This window comes from Pristiophorus japonicus, chromosome 16 (assembly GCF_044704955.1).
Source record: "Pristiophorus japonicus isolate sPriJap1 chromosome 16, sPriJap1.hap1, whole genome shotgun sequence".
NCBI classification, from domain to species: domain Eukaryota; kingdom Metazoa; phylum Chordata; class Chondrichthyes; family Pristiophoridae; genus Pristiophorus; species Pristiophorus japonicus.
In genome coordinates, this window is record NC_091992.1 from 11,303,595 (window position 1) to 11,326,570 (window position 22,976).

Here is a 22,976-nt window from a genome sequence, read left to right on the forward strand (position 1 = left end):
GTGGTTCACATAGATTTATACAGTTTGTGAGTTGCACTCGGAGGCGGGGGATCAACGCTGCCACATTTTTTGTTAAAGTTACTATATTTTGAGAGAATGATTCAGATCAGTTTTGTTGCCAAGTTGACTTTGATTTCATGACTTATTTCAATGGAAATAAATTGTGTTTAATCATAAATGTTTACTTCTGTGCCAAAACTGCTGTCAATGTGTTGACAAGTTGTTAGTAAATCCCTTTGGTGTTATTCACAGTGAGTCAAAGGCTGGTTATTTATATCATCCAACACACAATGTAACACTATATATTACATAGAATTATAGAGTTTTACGGCACAAAAGGAGGCCGTTCGGCCCATCATGCCCGTGCCAGCCGACAAAGAGCTATCCAGTCTAATTCCACTTTCCAGCTCTTGGTCCGTAGCCCTGTGGGTTACGGCACTTCAAGTTTGCATCCAAGTACTTTTTAAATGTGGTGAGGGTTTCTGCCTCGACCACCCTTTCAGGCCGTGAGTTCCAGACCCCCACCACCCTCTGGGTGAAAAAAGCTCTCCTCAACTCCCCTCTAATCAAAAAACAATTGGAGCTTGTTTTTCTTTTGGGGGGGGGGTGGGGAGGGGGTGCGAGGACAGGGGAACATTTGATTAAACCCCTTCTTGTCGCTCTTGCACACCCCATTGGCTTTGGCTTTCTATACCAGCGGTATGGCTGGAGCCAAAGACAGATTAGCCCGCCCCCTCGAAGGGTGCACGAAACTTTGGGATTCTCACAGAAATAAAGGGGGTGCTGGTATGGTAATAAGGAGCGCCATGGGAACCATTCATGGAGGAGGACTTGGGGAAATCTCGGGGCCGAAATTGCCCCCTTTTTTTAAGGCCCGTTACCGCCCCTAAGAAACGGTAATGGGGTGGTAAGGCCTTTCGGTCCAGGGGCAGGCGGATGGTGCGATCCATGCGGAATTGCCCCCGGGCGCGGGGGAAACGGGTTTCCGCCGCGCCCCGTGTTTCCGACCCGTTGTCGGCTGCGCACCAACCCCTTACCGTCTGGTGGCGACCCCTTTTTCCGCCCCGTGGAGGACGATGCCCTGAGAGAACGCAGCCGCCGCCGATGGGTGCCCCCTGGCAGCTTCAAGAGTCGGGAAGCTGCCACTGGCTGGGCAGTGCGCCCACCGTGGCCACCATTTAGTTTAAATTGTCGGCCGATTCTGCCGTCTGACAATTAAAGCAAAATGGCGGCTGCCGATGCGGCCGGGCCACCAACAGGCGGCCCGGCACCCTCCTCTTGGCCGAAGCCCTCCCGAAGGGGAGGGACATGGCTTCACGTTAGCATGGCGCGGTATGTCCGTGGTCAGCGTGGCGGTGATGGACACTGCGTGGGAACATCAGCGGCAGGCCGGGGCCATAAAAGGAGCATACTACTACAGGGAGCAGCGCGGGCTGCTGCAGGAGGGCGACGGCAGTGAAGAGGGCGACTGGATTGGACATCACCATGACCCAGGTCGGGTTCGGTGATTGGAGCACGGGCAGGCCCAGCAGGAGCGGCGAGGTCAGGGTGAAGGAGCGGCGTGAGATTGTAGAGTGACCTGATCGGGGCACGGGAGAGGCGAGAGTTCGGGGCCCAGAAGAGCCGAGGGCCCAGGGGCAGCGCGGGCCAGCCCACACTGCGATATGTGTGCGCACTGGGTCCGTGCAGCAGAGCAGGTCTCCAGTCCTTTGGGTAATCCTTGCCACTGGACCAAGACCAAGCTCTGTCAAGCCCGTGTGGTGGCTGGTGTGCAACGGCCACCACACGTTAAAAAAATTCACGCACAGGCATCTTCCACCCTTCAATATGTAGTTCGGGATCTGGAAAATTGGGTCCTTCATTGGAACACCTGTGAGCTCATTGAACTCATCCCTTTTTGGCATCCTCGATTCGAGGGGCCGCCTAAGAAGAAGAAGAAGCCGATGGACAGTTCCCCACTCCCGACACACACCAGCCCCTGCATCGCCCCAAAGCGCTGGGAGGCAGTGAAAAAGTTAAAGAGCCAAATTTTGTAGCTGTTCCTTCCGACACCCTCTGGGCAGTCATAATTCGAATAATTCGCCCAAATGGGGCGGAGGGAAATATCCCCCCTCTCATGTTTTCCATCTAGACAGTCCGCCCCGTGGCTCAAACTCTGGTTGGGCTTCCATTCTTTGAATGTTAATGTAATTTGGACAGGATTCTTACAAACAATATATATATATGTATATATAGACAGGCAATATGTTATATATATATATTATATAGACAGGCAATATATTATATATATGTAGATAGGGCAATTCATATATATATATATGTATATATATGTGTGTGTGTATTATATAGACAGGCAATATATATATATATAGACAGACATATATATGTAGACAGGGCAATTCATATATATATATGTGTGTGTGTATTATATAGACAGACAATATATTATATATATGTAGACAGGGCAATTCATATATATATATATATAGATATGTGTGTGTATTATATAGACAGGCTATATATATATATATATAGACAGACAATATATTTTATATATGTAGACAGGGCAATTCATATATATATATGTGTGTGTGTGTATTATATAGACAGACAATATATTATATATATGTAGACAGGGCAATTCATATATATATATATATATATATAGATATGTGTGTGTATTATATAGACAGGCTATATATATATATAGACAGACAATATATTATATATATATGTAGACATTATATCGAGTATATAATAGACATGTACTATATATAACTACACTGTGACCCCTGACCCAATGAATGCCAGAGAAGCTCCAGCCTGCAGCGCCCCCTATGTGTGGGCAGTGGGAGCGGATCGATGTGCGCATGCGCGCGCGCGCCTGGCCGGGGCTCGATTGGCCAGGCTGGAGGAGCGGCTGGGAGTGTCCGGGCGGCCATTGTCCCCGGTCTGGGCGGCGGGGGGGGCTATCTGTGTGACAATGGCCGGGAGCCGGCTGGAGAAATTCGGCTCCATCTTCACCAGGTCCGTGTGTGGTGTGTGCGGGGATGTGTGTCGGGATTAGCAGCTCTTTGCGACAACAGGGATCAGTGGGTCGGCGGTTGCCAGGGCAATGATGGGGATGGTTCCATTCACTGCAGCTTTAAACTGGGCCCAGCCCTCCCAAACGGGCCCAGTGACCGAGTGTGTGGCTCAGTGGGCAGTACCCTCGCCTCTTGAGTCAGAAGGCCATGGGTTCAAGTCCCACCTCAGGGATTGGAGCGCAAAATCCAGGCTGACACTCCAGTGCAGTGCTGAGGGAGTGCCGCACTGTCGGAGGTGCCGTCTTTCAGATTAGACGTTAAACCGAGGCCCCGTCTGCCCTTTTAAGTGGATGTAAAAGATCCCATGGCACTATTTTGAAGAAGAGCAGGGGAGTTATCCCAGGTGTCCTCAATCAACATGACAAAAACAGACTTAATCTGGTTATTTTTTTGATTAATGTTTGTGGAATTGGCTGCCGTGTTCTTACATTACGACAGTGACTACACTCCAAAAGTGACTCATTGGCTGCAAAGCGCTTTGGGATGCCCTGAGGTCGTGAAAGGTGCTACAGGAATGCAAGTGTTTGATACATGGGCACTCATCCCATTACTTAGTCCCCTAATGTATTTTGCATCAGGCAGAATAAATTCATGGGTTAAATCTGCGAAATAAAAGCAGAAGGTGTTAGAAACCAACAGCAGGTCGGTCAGCTTAAACTAATATGGCAGGGGGATGGGAACCTATGTAGTGAGACAGAGGGAAGTAGAATGGGGGCAGAAGCAAAAGATAGAAAGAATAAAAGTAAAACTGGAGGGAGAGAAACACAAGGCAAAAATCAAAAAGGGCCACATTACAGCAAAATTCTAAAGGGGCAGAGTGTGTTAAAAAGACAAGCCCGAAGGCTCTGTGCCTCAATGCGAGGAGTATTCATAATAAGGTGGACGAATTAACTGCGCAGACAGCAATTAACGAGTATGATATAATTGGCATCACAGAGACATGGCTGCAGGGTGACCAAGGCTGGGAACTCAACATCCAGGGGTATTCAACATTCAGGAAGGATAGACAGAAAGGAAATGGAGGTGGGGTAGCGTTGCTGGTTAAAGAGGAAATTAACGCAATAGTAAGGAAGGACATTAATTTGGATGATATGGAATCTGTATGGGTGGAGCTGCGGGATACCAAAGGGCAGAAAATGCTAGTGGGAGTTGTGTACAGACCACCAAACAGTAGTAGTGAGGTTGGGGACAGCATCAAACAAGAAATTAGGAATGCGTGCAATAAAGGTACAGCAGTATCATGGGCGACTTTAATCTACATATTGATTGGGCTAACCAAACTGGTAACAATGCGGTGGAGGAGGATTTCCTGGAGTGTATTAGGGATGGTTTTCTAGACCAATATGTTGAGGAACCAACTGGAGGGCTGCCATCCTAGACTGGGTGATGTGTAATGAGAAAGGACTAATTCACAATCTTGTGTGAGGCCCCTTGGGGAAGAGTGACTATAATATGGTAGAATTCTTTATTAAGATGGAGAGTGACACAGCTAATTCAGAGACTAGGGTCCTGAACTTAAGGAAAGGTAACTTCGATAGTATGAGAGGTGAATTGGCTAGAATAGATTGGCGAATTATACTTAAAAGGTTGACGGTGGATAGGCAATGGCAAACATTTAAAGATCACATGGATGAACTTCAACAATTGTACATCCCTGTCTGGAGTAAAAATAAAACGGGGAAGGTGGTTCAACCGTGGCTAACAAGGGAAATTAAGGATAGTGTTAAATCCAAGGAAGAGGCATATAAATTGGCCGGAAAAAGCAGCAAACCTGAGGACTGGGAGAAATTTAGAGTTCAGCAGAGGAGGACAAAGGGTGTAATTAGGAGGGGGAAAATAGAGGTATGAGAGGAAGCTTGTTGGGAACATAAAACCTGACTGCAAAAGCTTCTGTAGATATGTGAAGAGAAGAATATTAGTGAAGTCAAATGTAGGTCCCTTGCAGTCAGATTCAGGTGAATTTATAATGGGGAACAAAGAAATGATGAACAAATATTTTGGTTCTGTCTTCACGAAGGAAGACACACATAACCTTCCGGAAATACTAGGGGACCGAGGGTCTAGTGAGAAGAAGGAACTGAAGGAAATCCTTATTAGGCGGGAAATTGTGTTAGGCAAATTGATGGGATTGAAGGCCAATAAATCCCCGGGGCCTGATAGTCTGCATCCCGGAGTACTTAAGAAAGTGGCCTGAGAAATAGTGGATGCATTGGTGATCATTTTCTAACAGTCTATTGACTCTGGATCAGTTCCTATGGACTAGAGGGTAGTTAATGTAACACCACTTTTTAAAACGGGAGGGAGAGAGAAAACGGGTAATTATAAACCGGTTAGCCTGACATCTGTAGTGGGGAAAATGTTGGAATCAATTATTAAAGATGAAATAGCAGCGCATTTGGAAAGCTGTGACAGGATCGGTCCAAGTCAGCATGGATTTATGAAAGGGAAATCATGCTTGACAAATCTTCCAGAATTTTTTTGAGGATGTAACTAGTAGGGTGGACAAGGGAGTACCAGTGAATGTGGTGTATTTGGACTTTCAAAAGGCTTTTGACAAGGTCCCGCACAAGAGATTAGTGTGCAAAATTAAAGCACATGGTATTGGGGGTAATGTACTGATGTGGATAAAGAACTGGTTGGCAGACAGGAAGCAGAGAGTTGGGATAAACGGGTCCGTTTCAGAAGGCAGTGACTAGTGGGTGCCACAAGGCTCAGTGCTGGGACCCCAGCTATTTACAATGTACATTAATGATTTAGATGAAGCAATTGAGTGTAATATCTCCAAGTTTGCAGATGGCACTAAGCTGGGTGGCGGTGTGAGCTGTGAGGAGGACTCTAAGTGGCTGCAGGGTGACTTGGACAGGTTAGGTGAGTGGGCAAATGCATGGCAGATGCAGTATAATGTGGATAAATGTGAGGTTATCCACTTTGGGGGCAAAAACACGAAGGCAGAATATTATCTGAATGGCGGCAGATTAGGAAAAGGGGAGGTGCAACGAGACCTGGGTGTCATGGTACATCAGTCATTGAAAGTGGGCATGCAGGTACAGCAGGCTGTGAAGAAGGCAAATGGTATGTTGGCCTTCATAGCTAGGGAATTTGAGTATAGGAGCAGGGAGGGCTTACTGCAGTTGTACAGGGCCTTGGTGAGGCCTCACCTGGAATATTATGTTCAGTTTTGCTCTCGTAATCTGAGGAAGGACGTTCTTGCTATTGAGGGAGTGCAGCGAAGGTTCACCAGACTGATTCCCGGGATGGCAGGACTGACATATGAGGAGAAACTGGATCGACTGGGTCTGTATTCACTGGAGTTTAGAAAAATGAGAGGGGATCTCATAGAAACATATAAAATTCTGACGGGACTGGACAGGTTAGATGCAGGAAGAATGTTCCCGATGTTGAGGAAGTTCAGAACCAGGGGACACAGTCTAAGGATAAGGGGTAGGCCATTTAGGACTGAGATGAGGAGAAACTTCTTCACTCAGAGAGTGGTGAACCTGTGGAATTCCCTACCGCAGGGAGTTGTTGAAGCCAGTTCATTGGATATATTCAAGAGGGGGTTAGATATGGCCCTTACGGCTAAAGGGATCAAGGGTATGGAGAGAAAGCAGGAAAGGGGTACTGAGGTGAATGATCAGCCATGATCTTATTGAATGGTGGTGCAGGTTCGAGGGGCCGAATGGTCTACTCCTGCACATATTTTCTATGTTTCTAGCTGACTGTCCTCTACGTGGACAGTAGTTATTCAGTTCCCGGGCTCTGTTGGGTAAAGACGCCAGTTGCTATGCATTGAGACTTTGGGTTAGAACCAGGTTTGTCACGGTAGACAAAGGCAGAAAGTTCACTAATGCTGTCGTTGCTGTTGTTTAAAATGCAGGGTCCGAGATCTGTTGCGCTCTGGGGTCATGAAGGAGGCCAATAAACCGTCCTGGTACGATGTTTACGCTGCTTTCCCTCCAAAACGTGAGCCCGTCTACGAGAAACCAAAGGAAAGATTCGGAAAGGTACAAGACCCAGTGCAGGAGATTTTCTACCAGGAGGACACAATCCGAGCGTAAGTTCTGCTTGCATTTTTACAGCCAGCAACATTTCCAGATGTAAAAACAGAAAATGCTAGAAACACTCAGCGGGTCGGGCAGCACCTGTGGAGAGAGAAACAGAGTTAACGTTTAAGGTCGATGACCTTTTCGTCACAACTAGAAAAAGTTAGATTCAACAGCTTTTAAGCAAGTGCGGCGGGAGGGGAAAGGGGGCAGGGGGGAAAGAACAAAAGAACAGTTCTGTGATAGGATGGAAGGCAGGAGAGAATAATTGACAAAATGGATGACGGTGCAAGGAAAAGTGGGTAGAAATGGGACAAGTACAGAGACAAAAGGTGGGTCTAGAGGAGCTGAAAATAGCAATAGCAGAACCATTACCAGCACCTGCTGTCCGTAAAAATGGTGGCAGCGGTTATGATCTTCCAGATGTGTCTCATTCAATGTTTTCTCCCTGAGGCAAACAACCGAGATCACAAGAGAATTACAGGTAAATGGAAGCCCACCTTGGCTCACCCATGCAGAAGAAAAGGTTCCTCCTAACCACATCATCAAAGTTTTTTGCTCTCACCAACCCGAAGACTGTTCGAAATGATGATCATTCTTTGAAGTCCTGAAGTGCTCTTTCACCAGTGACTCATCTTGAAGTAGCACCTGGGTTTACCTGAGCTGTACCAACCTAGATTGGGATCTCTAAAGAGCCTCAGTGTCTCCAGTCTTTCCTCGTAATTCAATCTTTTGACACTTGGATTCAACCTCGTGGCTTCTCTCTGCACTGCCTCCATGAGTCAATGTTTCCCGTGGTGATCAAAATTCAATATAGTATTTGAGGTGCCGTCTGAAAGAAAGAAAGTCTTGCGACCAAAGCGCTTTACAGCCAATGAAGTACTTTTGGAGTATAGTCACTGTTGTAATGTAGGAAACGCGGCGGACAATTTGCGCACAGCAAGATCCCACAAACAGCAATGTGATAATGACCAGATAATCTGTTTTTCTTATGTTGATTGAAGGATAAATATTGGCCCCAGGACACTGAGGATAACTCCCCTGCTCTTCTTTGAAATAGTGCCATGGGATCTTTTATGTCCACTTGAGAGAGCAGGCAGGGCCTCGGTTTAAAGTCTCATCTGAAAGATGGCACCTCCAACAGTGCAGCGCTTCCGCAGCACTGCACTGGAGCATCAGCCAAGATTTTTTTTTTTGTGCTCAAGTCCCTGGGCAATGTCTGACTGGGCAATGTATGGTTTAAACATGATATTCTTTGGCTTATACTCTACTGATTTAACCATATAATTCAGCATTCTATTGGCTACACCTACTGCTGTTCTGTGGTGATTTGACATGTTGAGGGCCGAATCTGCAATCACGCTTGGATCTGACTCCACTTTACCTTTAGCTGTTTCTAGTAGCTCTTTCACCTCTGGGTCAGAAGGCTGTGGGTTGCAGCCCCACTCTAGGACATGACCACATAATCTAGGCTGACACTTCAGTTGCGGTACCGAGGAAGCCCTGTGCTGTCGGAAGTCCAGTCTTTCTGTTAAGACATCAAACCGCAGCCCTGTCTGCCTGTTCAGATGAGCGTATCAGTTGCCATCACAGAAGTCGGAAAACCGGGGCGATCTGCCAGTATTCTACCCTCGTCCAACACCACCAAAACAGATTAACCTATAATTTCTCTTTCATGCTGTTTGTGGAGATCGTGCTGTATGCAAATTCGGCTACTGCATTTGTCCACATAAGTGATTTATTGGTTGTTTTAGTTAAAATTCATTCCTGGGAGCTGGGCGTCTTGGGCAAGGCCAGCATTTTTTGTCCATCCCAAATTGCCCTCGAGAAGATGGTGATGATCTGCCATCTTGAATGGTTCACTCGGCCATTTCAGAGAGCAGTTAAGAGTCAACCACATTGCTGTGGGTCTGGAGTCACATGTAGGCCAGACCGGGTAAGGCGGCAGATTTCTTTCCCTAAAGGACATTAGTGAACCGGTCGGGTTTTTACGACAATCTGGTAGTTTCATGGTCACCATTAGAGATTTTTGATTCCAGATTTATATAATTGAATTGAAATTGCTTTTTGTTGCTACAGCGCCTGTAACATCCTTATGACGGTCCACGTGCTTAGGGCGGTTCTGAGGAGGTGACGGGCGCTATATCAATGCAAGTTCGTTCTTCAATGCACCATCTTTGTGGTACTGTATACAAATGGACAGAAACCACGTGCAGTACTTGCACTTGTCTCTTTAATTTGCTCCATCACCCGCCGTTCAGCCCGCCTACTGATCTGTCAGGAATTTTAACTGTGAGCAAAGATTACGGAAACACCACGCTGAAGCCTCCATGATTTCCAAAGGAAACAAGTTTCCTTTGGAGGTTCCAGGATTGTGCAGGGAATTGACGGTGTTGGTCCTGGCAAATTGCCCACGGTGGAAAATGGTTATAATTCCAGGGCACCGGAGTTAGATTGAGAAAGTTAGGGAACGTGGATTGTTTTCACCCAAAGGATAATCGAACTTTGGAATAAATGACCAGAGGAAGCCAGAAAAGTAGTTTGATAAATAGGTTCAGGGTAATTTAAATGTATTGCTGGATGGAAGAAGGATCGAGGGATATGGTGAGCAAAAGAAAGAAAGACGTGCATTTATATAGCGCCTTTCATGACCACCTGGCGTCTCAAAGCGCTTTACAGCCAATGAAGTACTTTTGGAGTGTAGTCACTGTTGTAATGTTGGAAACACAGCAGCCAATTTGCGCACAGTAAGCTCCCACAAACAGCAACGTGATAATGACCCAGATAATTTGTTTTTATTATGTTGATTGAGGGACACTGGGGATAACTCCCTTGCTCTTCTTCGAAATAGTGCCATGGGATCTTTTACGTCCACTTGAGAGAGCAGGCGGGGCCTCGGTTTAAGGCCTCATCCGAAAGACAGCACCTCCGACAGTGCAGCGCTCCCTCAGCACGGCACTGGAGTATCAGCCTGGATTTTTTTTTGTGCTCGAGTCCCTGGAGTGGGACTTGAACCCACAACCTTCTGACTCATAGACAAAGAAACATAGAAAATATGTGCAGGAGTAGGCCATTCGGCCCTTCGAGCCTGCACCACCATTCAATAAGATCATGGCTGATCATTCCCTCAGTACCTCTTTCCTGCTTTCTCTCCATACCCCTTGATCCCCTTAGCAGTAAGGGCCATATCTAACTCCCTCTTGAATGTATCCAATGAACTGGCATCAACAACTCTCTGCGGCAAGGAATTCCACAGGTTAACAACTCTGAGTGAAGAAATTTCTCCTCATCTCAGTCCTAAGTGGCCTACCCCTTATCCTAAGAATGTGTCCCCTGGTTCCGGACTTCCCCAACATCGGGAACAATCTACCCGCATCTAACCTGTCCCGTCCCGTCAGAATCTTGTATGTTTCTATGAGATACCCTCTCATCCTTCTAAACTCCAATGTATAAAGGCTCAGTTGATCCAGTCTCTCCTCATATGTCAGTCCAGCCATCCCGGGAATCAGTCTGGTGAACCTTCGTTGCACTCCCTCAATAGCAAGAGCGTCCTTTCTCAGATTAGGAGACCAAAACTGAACACAATATTCCAGGTGAGGCCTCACCAAGGCCTTGTACAACTACAGTAAGACCTCCCTGCTCCTATACTCAAATCCCCTAGCTATGAAGGCCAACATACCATTTGCCTTCTTTACCGCCTGCTGTACCTATATGCTAACTTTCAATGACTGATGAACCATGATACCCAGGTCTCGTTGCAACTCCCCTTTTCCTAATCTGCCACCATTCAGATAATCTGTCTTCGCGTTTTTGCCCCCAAAGTGGATAACCTCACATTTATCCACATTATATTGCATCTGCCATGCATTTGCCCATTCACTTATCCTGTCCAAGTCACCCTGCAGCCTCTTAGCGTCTCCCTCACAGCTCACACCGCCACCCAGTTTAGTGTCATCTGGAAATTTGGAGATATTACATTCAATTCCATCATCCAAATCATTGATGTATATTGTGAAGAGCTGGGGTCCCAGCACTGAGCCATGCGGCACTCCACTAGTCACTGCCTGCCATTCTGAAAAGGACCCGTTTATCCCGACTCTCTGCTTCCTGTCTGCCAACCAGTTCTCTATCCACGTCAGTACATTACCCCCAGTACCATGTGCTTTGATTTTGCACACCAATCTCTTGTGTGGGACCTTGTCAAAAGCCTTTTGAAAGTCCAAATACACTACATCCACTGGTTCTCCCTCGTCCACTCTACTAGTTACATCCTCAAAAAATTCCAGAAGATTTGTCAAGCATGATTTCCCCTTCATAAATCCATGCTGACTTGGACCAATCCTGTCTCTGCTTTCCAAATGCGCTGCTATTTCATCCTTAATAATTGATTCCAACATTTTCACCACCACTGATGTCTCTCCCTCCCTTTTTAAAAAATGGTGTTGCATTAGCTACCCTCCAGTCCATAGGAACTAATCCAGAGTCGATAGACTGTTGGAAAATGATCATCAATGCATCCACTATTTCTCGGGCCACTTCCTTAAGTATTCTGGGATGCAGACTATCATGCTCCAGGAATTTATCGGCCTTCAATCCCATCAATTTTCCTAACACAATTTCCTGCCTAATAAGGAGTTCCTCCTTCTCACTAGACCCTCGTTCCCCTAGTACTTCCGGAAGGTTATTAGTGTCTTCCTTCGTGAAGACAGAACCAAAGTATTTGTTCAATTGGTCTGCCATTTCTTTGTTCCCCATTATAAATTCACCTGAATCCGACTGCAAGGGACCTACGTTTGTCTTCACTAATCTTTTTCTCTTCACATATCTATAGAAGCTTTTGCAGTCAGTTTTTATGTTCCTGACAAGTTTCTTCTCGTACTCTATTTTCCCCCTCTTAATTAAACCCTTTGTCCTCCTCTGCTGAATTCTAAATTTCTCCCGGTCCTCAGGTTTGCTGCTTTTTCCGGCCAATTTATATGCCTCTTCCTTGGATTTAACACTATCCTTAATTTCCCTTGTTAACCACGGTTGAGCCACCTTCCCTGTTTTATTTTTACTCCAGACAATTGCTGAAGTTCATGCATGTGATCTTTAAATGTTTGCCATTGCCTATCCACCGTCAACCCTTTAAGTATCATTTGCCAGTCTATTCAAGCCAATTCACGTCTCAAACCATCGAAGTTACCTTTCCTTAAGTTCAGGACCCTAGTTTCTGAATTAACGGTCACTCTCCATCCTAAGAAAAAATTCTACCATGTTATGGTCACTCTGCCCCAAGGGGCCTCGCATAACAAGATTGCTAATTAGTCCTTTCTCATTATACATCACCCAGTCTAGGATGGCCAGCTCCCTGGTTGGTTCCTTGACATATTGGTCAAGAAAACCATCCCTAATACACTCCAGGAAATCCTCCTCCACCGCATTACTACCAGTTTGGTTAGCCCAATCAATATGTAGATTAAAGTCACCCATGATTACTGCTGTACCTTTATTGCATGCATCCCTAATTTCTTGTTTGATGCTGTCCCCAACCTTACTACTACTGTTTGGTGGGCTGTACACAACTCCCATTAGCGTTTTCTGCCCCTTGGTATTCCGCAGCTCCACCCATACCGATTCCACATCATCCAAGCTAATATCCTTTCTTACAATTGCATTAATTTCCTCTTTAACCAGCAATGCCACCCCGCCTCCTTTTCCTTTCTGTCTATCCTTCCTAAATGTTGAATACCCCTGAATGTTGAGTTCCCAGCCTTGGTCACCCTGGAGCCATGTCTCCGTGATGCCAATTACATCATACCCGTTAACTGCTATCTGCGCAGATAATTCGTCCACCTTATTCCAAATACTCCTCGCTTTGAAGCATACAGCCTTTAGGCTTGTCTTTCTAACACACTTTGCCCCTTTAGAATTTTGCTGTAATGTGGCCCTTTTTGCTTTTTGCTTTAGGTTTCTCTGCCCTCCACTTTTACTTTTACTTCTTTCTATCTTTTGCTTCTGCCCCCATTCTACTTCCCTCTGTCTCCCTGCATAGGTTCCCATCCCCCTGCCATATTAGTTTAACTCCTCCCCAACAGCACTAGCAAACACTCCCCCTAGGACATTGGTTCCAGTCCTGCCCAGGTGCAGACCGTCCGGTTTGTACTGGTCCCACCTCCCCCAGAACTGGTTCCAATGTCCCAGGAATTTGAATCCCTCCCTTCTGCACCATTGCTCAAGCCATGTATTCATCTGAGCCATCCTGCAATTCCTACTCTGACTAGCACGTGGCACTGGTAGCAATCCTGAGATTACTACTTTTGAGGTCCTACTTTTTAATTTAGCTCCTAGTTCCCTAAATTCGTCTTGTAGGACCTCATCCCACTTTTTATCTATATCGTAGGTAAAAAACGGGATGAGATCCTACAAGACTCAGAGGCGGGAAGGCAGGGAGGGGTTAATCTATGCGCTGTTTGGGTCTTCTATGTTCCTAATCATATTTTTTTTAATCATTCACATCATCGGCAACACCAGCATTTATTGCCCTTGAGAAGGTGGTGGTGAGCCACCGCGTTTATAACTGAGTGGCTCACTGGGCCATTTCAGAGGGCAATTAAAAGTCAACTACATTGCTATGGGTCTGGAGTCACATATAGGCCAGACCGGGTAAGGACAGCAGATTCCCTTCCCTAAAGAATATTAATGAACCAGATGGGTTTTTATGACAATCCGGTAGTTTCATGGTCACCATTAATGATACTAACTTTAAAAAAAAAAAATTCCAGATTAATTTAATTAACTGAATTTAAATTCTCCAGCTGCCATGGTGGGATTTGAACTTGTGACTATTCTCATTGGCTGGCTAACAGAAAGCAGAGAGCTGGGATAAATGGGTCCTTTTCGGGTTGGAAATCAGTGGTTAGTGGTGTGCCACAGGGATCGGTGCTGGGACCACAACTGTTTACAATATACATAGATGACCTGGAAGAGGGGACAGAGTGTAGTGTAACAAAATTTGCAGACTACACAAAGATTAGTGGGAAAGTGGGTTGTGTAGAGGACACAAAGAGGCTGCAAAGAGATTTAGATAGGTTAAGCAAATGGGCTAAGGTTTGGCAGATGGAATACAATGTCGGAAAGTGTGAGATCATCCACCTTGGGGGGGGGGGGGGGAAAAAAACAGTAAAAGGGAATATTATTTGAATGGGGAGAAATTACAACATGCTGCGGTGCAGAGGGACCTGGGGGTCCTTGTGCATGAAACTCTTTTGAGTTTACCTGCGAAAACATAAAACATGTATCCGTGCCACCCGACCTGGATGACACACACAAGACATTTACAAGGCCCTTTTTTTTTTTTTTTTTTGGCACTAAAATCAAATTTTTCCTTTTTTCCAGTGCCCCCTATAAAAGGAGAGGGGGACACTAAAAGCACCGGCAATTAAAACAAATTAAACTTAAAAAACGTAAAATCAAATTAAAATTTGGTTGCCGGGCGTGATGATGCACTCCAGTCCCTCCGGTGCCCACCTCTCGCGGAAGGCCGCGAGCGTACCGGTGGACACCGCGTGCTCCATCTCCAAGGACACCCTGGACCGGATGTAAGAGCGGAAGAGAGGCAGGCAGTCAGGTTGAACGACCCCCTCGACCGCCCGCTGCCTGGACCGGCTGATGGCACCCTTGGCCGTGCCCAGGAGCAGTCCTACGAGGAGGCCTTCGGACTCCTTGTGCATGAATCCCAAAAAAAAAAGTTAGTTTGCAGGTGCAGCAGGTAATCAGGAAGGCGAATGGAATGTTGGCCTTCATTGCGAGAGGGATGGAGTACAAAAGCAGGGAGGTCCTTCTGCAACTGTACAGGGTATTGGTGAGGCCGCACCTGGAGTACTGCGTGCAGTTTTGGTCACCTTACTTAAGGAAGGATATACTAGCTTTGGAGGGGGTACTGAGACGATTCACTAGGCTGATTCCGGAGATGAGGGGGTTATCTTATGATGATAGATTGAGTAGACTGGGTATTTACTCGTTGGAGTTCAGAAGGATGAGGAGTGATCTTATAGAAACATTTAAAATAATGAAAGGGATAGACAAGATAGAGGCAAAGAGGTTGTTTCCACTGGTCGGGGAGACTAGAACTAGGGGGCACAGCCTCAAAATACGGGGGAGCCAATTTAAAACCGAGTTGAGAAGGAATTTCTTCTCCCAGAGGGTTGTGAATCTGTGGAATTCTCTGCCCAAGGAAGCAGTTGAGGCTAGCTCATTGAATGTATTCAAGTCACAGATAGATAGATTTTTAACCAATAAGGGAATTAAGGGTTATGGGGAGCGGGCGGGTAAGTGGAGCTGAGTCCACGGCCAGATCAGCCATGATCTTGTTGAATGGCGGAGCAGGCTCGAGGGGCTAGATGGCCTACTCCTGTTCCTAATTCTTATGTTCTTATTATTAGTCCAGGTCTCTGGATTACTAGTCCTGTAACATAACCACTATGCTACCATACCCCATATGTTGTTGCTTGTCACACACTACTCCTTGACCAACCTCGTCCATTGGTCATTTTAATCAATTGCCCTGTGCTTAAACAAAACAAAAATCTCCCCTACCTCCTTTGGTATGGGCACACACCAGACTTTCACTTAAAATCTCCCCTTACAGGAGGGCTGAGATCATAGTGACTGGATACAGCTCCAGATCTATGTTCCACCTCTCTGGATACCAAATTCCAGCCCACCCAGACATACATACTCCGTTATTTCCAAATTCTGGGCAAGTCAGGCTGCGATTATAGGGAGACCTAAACAGAGGGGAAGGGAGTAAATCTACAATAACTCATCAAAATAAAGAGCACCTCACCGTGCACAAAATTATCTTTGTGGGAACTGGGACTTGTCTGGGGCTGCTCGTTGGAACGTAAGTCCGTCTGTGTGTCTGCGTGTGGACTGGTGATGGGGCTCAAACCTATTTCATTCTGTGGCTCCTTTTAATTGCAGGCAATTCTACGAGGCGTACGGGAATGGGCCAAGAGCATTTGACCTCACACGGTCCAATTTCATCTCCACATGTCAACGGTAAGGAAAATCCCTGTTTAGTATTCTCACCTCCCTTCTTCCACTCCCCCCACCCCCAACCAATAAAACTAGCTGCACTGTCTCAGCTCACAACGCTCAATAAATAACCTAACAGGCTGTCCTCTGGTCTTGGCAAACTGCTCCATTGGGCAAAAATTTGACAGATGGAGTATAATGTGGAAAAATGTGAGATGATCCACTTTGTCAGAAATAATAGAAAAACAAATTATAATTTAAATGGAGAAAAATTGCAAAGTGCTGCAGTACAGAGGGACCTGGGGGTCCTTGTGCATGAAACACAAAAAGTTAGTGTGCAGGTACAGCAAGTGATCAGGAAGGCAAATGGAATGTTGGCCTTTATTGCAAGGGGAATGTAGTATAAAAGCAGAGAAGTCCTGCTACAACTGTACAGGGTATTGGTGAGGCCACACCTGGAGTACTGCGTACAGTTTTGGTCTCCATATTTAAGGAAGGATATACTTGCATTGGAGGCTGTTCAGAGAAGGTTCACTAGGTTGATTCCAGAGATGAGGGGGTTGACTCATGAAGATAGGCTGAGTAGGTTGGAGTTCAGAAGAATGAGAGGTGATCTTATTGAAACTTATAAGATAATGAGGGGGCTCGACAAGATGGCTGCAGAGAGGATATTTCCACTCATAGGGGAGACTAAAACTAGGGGACATAGTCTTAGAATAAGGGGCTGCCCATTTAAAACTGAGATGAGGAGCAATTTCTTCTCTGAGGGTTGTAAATCTGTGGAATTCTCTGTCCCAGAGAGCTGTGGAGGCTGGGTCATTGAATATATTTAAGGCAGAGATAGACAGATTTTTGAGCGATAAGAGAGTAAAGGGTTATGGGGAGCGGGCGGGGAAGTGGAGCTGAGTCCATAAGATCAGCCATGATCTTATTGAATGGCGGAGCAGGCTCGAGGGGCCAAATGGCCTACTCCTGCTCCTATTTCTTATGTCCTTTGTGTGACTCTAAAGGCAGTTTGATGTTGGAGAATTGCGGCCAAGCAGACGCGCAGCTCTCCGCCGTTGACTGCACTCCTCGCTATAAACAGTCCGGCCCACAGACGACCGGCAGCATCATAAATCCACAAAGGCACGAGTCCAGCACCTCGCGACGCGAGCGCCAAACACCGGGTGCTGGCCTCACGCCCTCCTCACTGTTGCACTAGAGGTCCCGGCTGACCTGGGGACTGGCACCCAACAGCAACCCTAAACAAGAGTGGAGCAGTGTAAATGGAAAGTGTAAAACTGGCACCAGCAGGGGAAAGCACAGTTCTGCCTGGTGCACTCTGACCCTTGGCTCCTCACCCCGATTTCTCAATATTTAAAAAAAAAATGTTTTATTTGTTCACATGATGTGGATGTCGCTGACATGGCCGGCATTTATTGCCCATTCCTAATTGCCCCTCGAGAAGGTGGTGGTGAGCCGCCTTCTTGAACCGCAGAGGGCAGTTACGAGTCAACCACATTGCTGTGGGTCTGGAGTCACATGTAGGCCAGACCGGGTAAGGGCAGCAGATTTCCTTCCCTAAAGGACATTGGTGAACCAGATGGGTTTTTACAACAATCCGGTAGCTTCATGGTCACCATTACTGATTAACTGAGTTTAAATTCTCCCAGCTGCCGTGATGGCGGGACTGACCTATCAAGAAAGACTGGATCAACTGGGCTTGTATTCACTGGAATTCAGAAGAATGAGAGGGGATCTCATAGAAACGTTTAAAATTCTGACGGGTTTAGACAGGTTAGATGCAGGAAGAATGTTCCCAATGTTGGGGAAGTCCAGAACCAGGGGACACAGTTTAAGGATAAGGGATAAGCCATATAGGATCGAGATGAGGAGAAACTTCTTCACCCAGAGAGTGGTGAACCTGTGGAATCTGTACCACAGGAAGTTGTTGAGGCCAATTCACTAAATATATTCAAAAAGGAGTTAGCTGTAGTCCTTACTACTAGGGGGATCAAGGGGTATGGCGAGAAAGCAGGAATGGGGTACTGAAGTTGCATGTTCAGCCATGAACTCATTGAATGGTGGTGCAGGCTCGAAGGGCCGAATGGCCTACTCCTGCACCTATTTTCTATGTTTCTGTGTGATGCGATTTGAATTCATGTCTCCGGATCATTGGCACAGACCTGTGGATTATTGATCCAGTAACATAACCACTATTCTACTGTACCCCCATAGAAGTGCAACAAGCACGTAGAAGTAATTATTAGATTAAACAAGGCGGGTGACTAAGTCATTTATGAAGCAACGCACTGAAGTGGTGGGATATGGATCTTGAGTTGTCAGCAGTGTTCCCACTAAGTCGTGCGGTAATCTGAAAGGCCCTGCGCAGGCCGCTCACCGGCTTTTACATTGTGAATGCCGTGCATGCGCAGAGATTTAAAGGGACCACGCACTAAAAGAAACAGGAGCATAGCGCAGCTCAGGGGGGAATAGTGGGTGTCAGTCTCGGTTGTACTGCAGCAGGATGATCTCACGTGGAGGCTTTGCCATGGGGACAGGACCTTGCCTCTGTGTCGCTCTCACGCAGCTCTCATCCTCTGCCCCAAGATTGCCAGAGACGGAGGACTAGATACAATTTGCACCCTTGACTGCAGTTGGTCCCTGGATTTTATCATTCAAAGTTGTTTTTTTTTTTGTTGCGAACCTAAGAAGAAAATAATCAAATTAATTGAATGGAGCAACATAAATAACCCGGCACTATGTGGCAATTTTGATGCTGGAAAAATTAGAACGATCAGATAATTTGAAATAAGTGACTTCAGAACGAAATGCACATATGAGTGGGACTAACGGGATTGCTCTTCGAAAGAGCTGGCGCAGACTCAATGGGCCGAATGGCCTCCTGTGCTGTACTATTCTACATCACCGTGTGAATTTACTGGGTCATCCTCCCACACTAGTGGACCTGGACAACCAGGGTGGCAAGGGAAGGAGACTTGGGAGCTGGTTACTGCTTGCCCGTTCATCCAGGGAGTGGTGAGTTTGAAGCCAGACCTGAAGATGGGCACTAGTGGGGATTCTATTGGCCCTGACGGCAAAGTTGCTGAACAAATTGAAAGGAGAGATAGATGTTGTAATGTATTTGCTTCATGGGTTCTTTGCTTAAGAATTCATAACAACACATTGCTATTAAGACTAGTTGGTTTATTAGCAAAGGTTTAACAATCACACTACACATTACCGGTTCATCCATTCGGCCCACAACTGCATACATAGAAACATAGAAATTTACAGCACAGAAGGAGGCCATTTTGGCCCATTGTGGATGACTAGACCCAACTGACTGGGGTTTTATTGAGTCTTGTGAATATCACGTGACTGGCTAAGCCACTCACAATTCCTTAGCTCTACCAACCTGTGAGCACACACACAGGTACATCCAGTACACATGTTAAAATAGTGAAGGGGAGAGGTGGGGGGGGGAAACAAAATAGTTTGTTTTTCCTTGTTTTGTTTCTTTAGAAAACTTTACGTTATTCATTTTGGCAACTTTTTGTTAATTTAAAAATAATCTATTTGCACAAACGGAATCTCAATCTTGGAGCCTTAAAGGGTTTCTGCCGGTCCTAGTCTTAAAAATAATGCAGTCGGCACCTCGGACCCCGCCGTACGGTTGTCTCCTGGTCATTTGTATTCCTGACTCTGGCGATGGGAGCTCACACATTGTCCGACCTGCTGTTTGTAGATTTGTGGAGAAGTACCAAGATCTGGAGGCACAAGGTGAAATCGACAAAGAGCAGTTATTCGAGGCAACTGGCAGGGCACTCCTGGCTGAGGGAGTCATTTTACGAAGACGGGGCGGAGCAGGAGTAAGTATAACAGTCTGTCTGCAGAAGGCCAGCCTGTAACTGACAGATCTTGGGTGGGGTGGGGTGGGGGGGAAGGGGAGGAGAGGAGTGAAGGTACGCGGTGATCATCGACCAGCTTCAACTGAGCCCAGTTGTGGTGAGGTTAAATAGGACTTCTGTCCAGGCATTGGAATGCTCTGCTGTAATAGTTGCATCTCCACTGGTACTGCCCTGGAGTGTCAGCCTGTCCTAGATTGCGAAGGTCATGGGTTCAAGCCCCACTCCAGAGACTTGAGTCCATAATCCAGACCCTGCCAGTGCAGGACTGAGGGAGCGCTGCACTGTCAAGAGGTACTGTCTTCGGATGAAATGTTGAACCAAGGCCCCGTCTGCTCTCTCGGGTGGACGTAAAAGATTCCACGGCACTATTCCAAAGGGGACCCCCCCCTGGGGTGCCCTCTCATAATCTTGAGTTTCAATGAGACCACCTCCCATTCTTCTATACTCCAGAGAGTATAGGCCAATATTTATCCCTCAATCAACACCTAAAGCAGATGATTTGGTCATTGTCTCATTGCTCTTTGTGGGAGCTTGCTGTGCGTAAATTGGCTGCCGCGTTTCCTACATTACAACAGTGACGACACCTCAAAAAGTACTTCATTGGCTGCAAATGCACTTTGGGTGCCCTGAGGTCGTGAAAGGTGCACATAAATCCAAGCCGTTTGTTCTTTCTTGGATTAAACGCTCGAGTTCTGGTGTGGCGTGCGACCTTCTGACCCAGAAGCAGGGTTGCTGCCTGCGGAGCCAGATTGCCTTGGCAGGAGCCTAACAGCAGGAGGCTGTATGTCCAAAGCACTTTGCTTTGAAATAGTGTCCCTCTGCAATAAGTTCTTCCTTTAGATTTACATTTAATGAATGAAGTCTTGTCTTAATTTTAAGTACTTTATTCTTGCCACTGGATCACATTAATTATGTGCAGTTTATTTTTTTTTTAAACTATTGCTGCATGCTAAATTTACTGTGGCAGTTCTGTCATGGAAACAACTTTTCCATGTTTCTCATCTATAGGCACGTAACAATTTGCATTCATGTCGTGCCTTCAATATAGTAAAATACCCTCAAGGCGTTTCGCAGGAATGTTATCAAATAATATGAGACCGAGCCACATATTAGGACAGGTGACCAAAAGCTTGGCCAAAGTGGTAGGTTTTAAGGTGTGTCTTAAGGAGGATAGAGAGGTGGAGAGGTTTAGGGAGGGAATTCCATAGCTTACAGTCTTAAGCAGCTGAAGAACATAAGAAATAGGAGCAGGAGGAGGCCACTCAGCCCCTCGGGCCTGCTCCGCCATTCAATAAGATCATGGCCGATCTTCGACCTCAACTCCACTTTCCCGCCCGATCCCCACGTCCCTTGATTTCCTTAGAGTCCAAAACTCTATCGATCTCTGCCTTGAATATATGCCTCTGGAGTAGAGAATTCCAAAGATTTACAACCCTCTGATATTTTTCCCCTTTATCCTGAGACCATGCCCCCTAGTTTTAGATTCTCCATCCAGGGGAAACAGCCTCTCAGCATCTCATCCTCATAGGCGGTCCCTCGAACGAGGATGACTTGCTTCCACATGAGTTCACAGATGTTTCAATGAAGGACCCGATGTTCCAGTCCTGAACTCCAATTGAGGGGGTAGAAGATGCCTGTGGGTGGATTTTTTTTAACGTGTGGTGACCGTTGCACATCAGCCACCACACGGGCTTGACAGAGCTGGGCCTTTATCCAGTGGCAAGGGTTGAACCAGGACGACCGGAGACCTGCTCTGCTGCACAGACCTAGTGCGCGCACACATATCGCAGTGTGGGCTGGGCCCGTGCTGCCCCTGGGCCCTCGGCTCTTCTGGGCCCCATACCCTCATTTGCCCCACGATCTCGCGCCGCTCCTCCGCCACAGTATCTACCCTGTCAAGCGCTCTCAGTACCTTGTATGTTTCAATGAGAGCACCCTCTCATTCTTCTGAACTTCAGAGAGTATAGGCCCATTCTACTCGATCTCTCCTCATAGGACAACCCACTCCTGCCAGGAATCAATCTAGTAAACCTTTGTTGCATAAGAACATAAGAAATAGGAGCAGGAGTAGGCCATTTTGCCCCCTCGAGCCTGCTCCGCCATTCAATAAGATAGGCACCGCCTCCAAGGCAAGTATAACCTTCCTCTGGTACGGAGACCAAAACTGTACACAGTACTCCAGATGCGGTCTCGCCAAAGGCACACCTGCCAATAGTGGAGCGATGAAAATTGGTGATGCGCAAGTGGCCAAAATTGGAGAAGCGCAGACATCTTGGAGGGTTGTAGGGTTGTAGGGCTGGAGGAGGTTACAGAGATAGGACACCGAGAACGATTCTATACTTTGTGACAGAAATATAAAGCGCTCTCTTGGCTTGGGGACAAATGCACCTCATAGTGGGACACACCAGCCCGGAGCAGATCTAGGCTGTGCTCTTCCTCTTTCAGTCAAATAAGAGCAGAGGTCAAACACTTGACGCAAACAAGGTCAGAATAAATATTAACCGTGCCATCGGTTTGATGTTGCAATTCCAGTGTTAGCTCCCTCTGATGGCTCAATGTGGTACTGAACCACAGAGACCAGAAGGCCCCCCAGTCTCTGCTGAGTTAGCTGATCTTAGCTGCCATGGCAGTGAGGCCTTTGCTGCAGCGCTAGGATTGGAAATATGCCTGCTAGACATCAGCGTATTATGCCTTGTTCATCTGACTTGTATATGTATTATGGACTAGTTTGCCCGGCAGGCAACGCCTCAGTTTTAAAATTCTCATCCTTATTTTCAAATCCCCTCCATGGCCTCACCCCTCCCTATCTCTGTAACCTCCTCCAGCCCCACAACGCCCCCCCACCCCCCCCACAAGATATCTGCACTCTTCCCATTCTGGCCTCTTGCACATCCCGTATTAGAAACATAGAAACATAAAGAGTTACAGCGCCGAAG

General features: G+C 46.6%; 1 protein-coding gene across 1 annotated transcript in view; it reads left to right on the plus strand.

Moving 5' to 3' along the window:
- The first annotated feature begins 2,892 nt into the window (after nucleotides 1-2,892).
- The window catches only part of mrps23 (mitochondrial ribosomal protein S23), a 23,316-nt gene continuing 3,232 nt past the window's right edge, over nucleotides 2,893-22,976 (plus strand). The window contains exons 1-4 of the mRNA XM_070858056.1: nucleotides 2,893-3,027; nucleotides 6,964-7,140; nucleotides 16,094-16,171; nucleotides 19,878-20,001. Coding sequence (XP_070714157.1) covers nucleotides 2,984-3,027; nucleotides 6,964-7,140; nucleotides 16,094-16,171; nucleotides 19,878-20,001 — 423 coding nt within the window. The 5' untranslated portion in view covers nucleotides 2,893-2,983. The remainder of the gene's footprint in view (nucleotides 3,028-6,963; nucleotides 7,141-16,093; nucleotides 16,172-19,877; nucleotides 20,002-22,976) is intronic.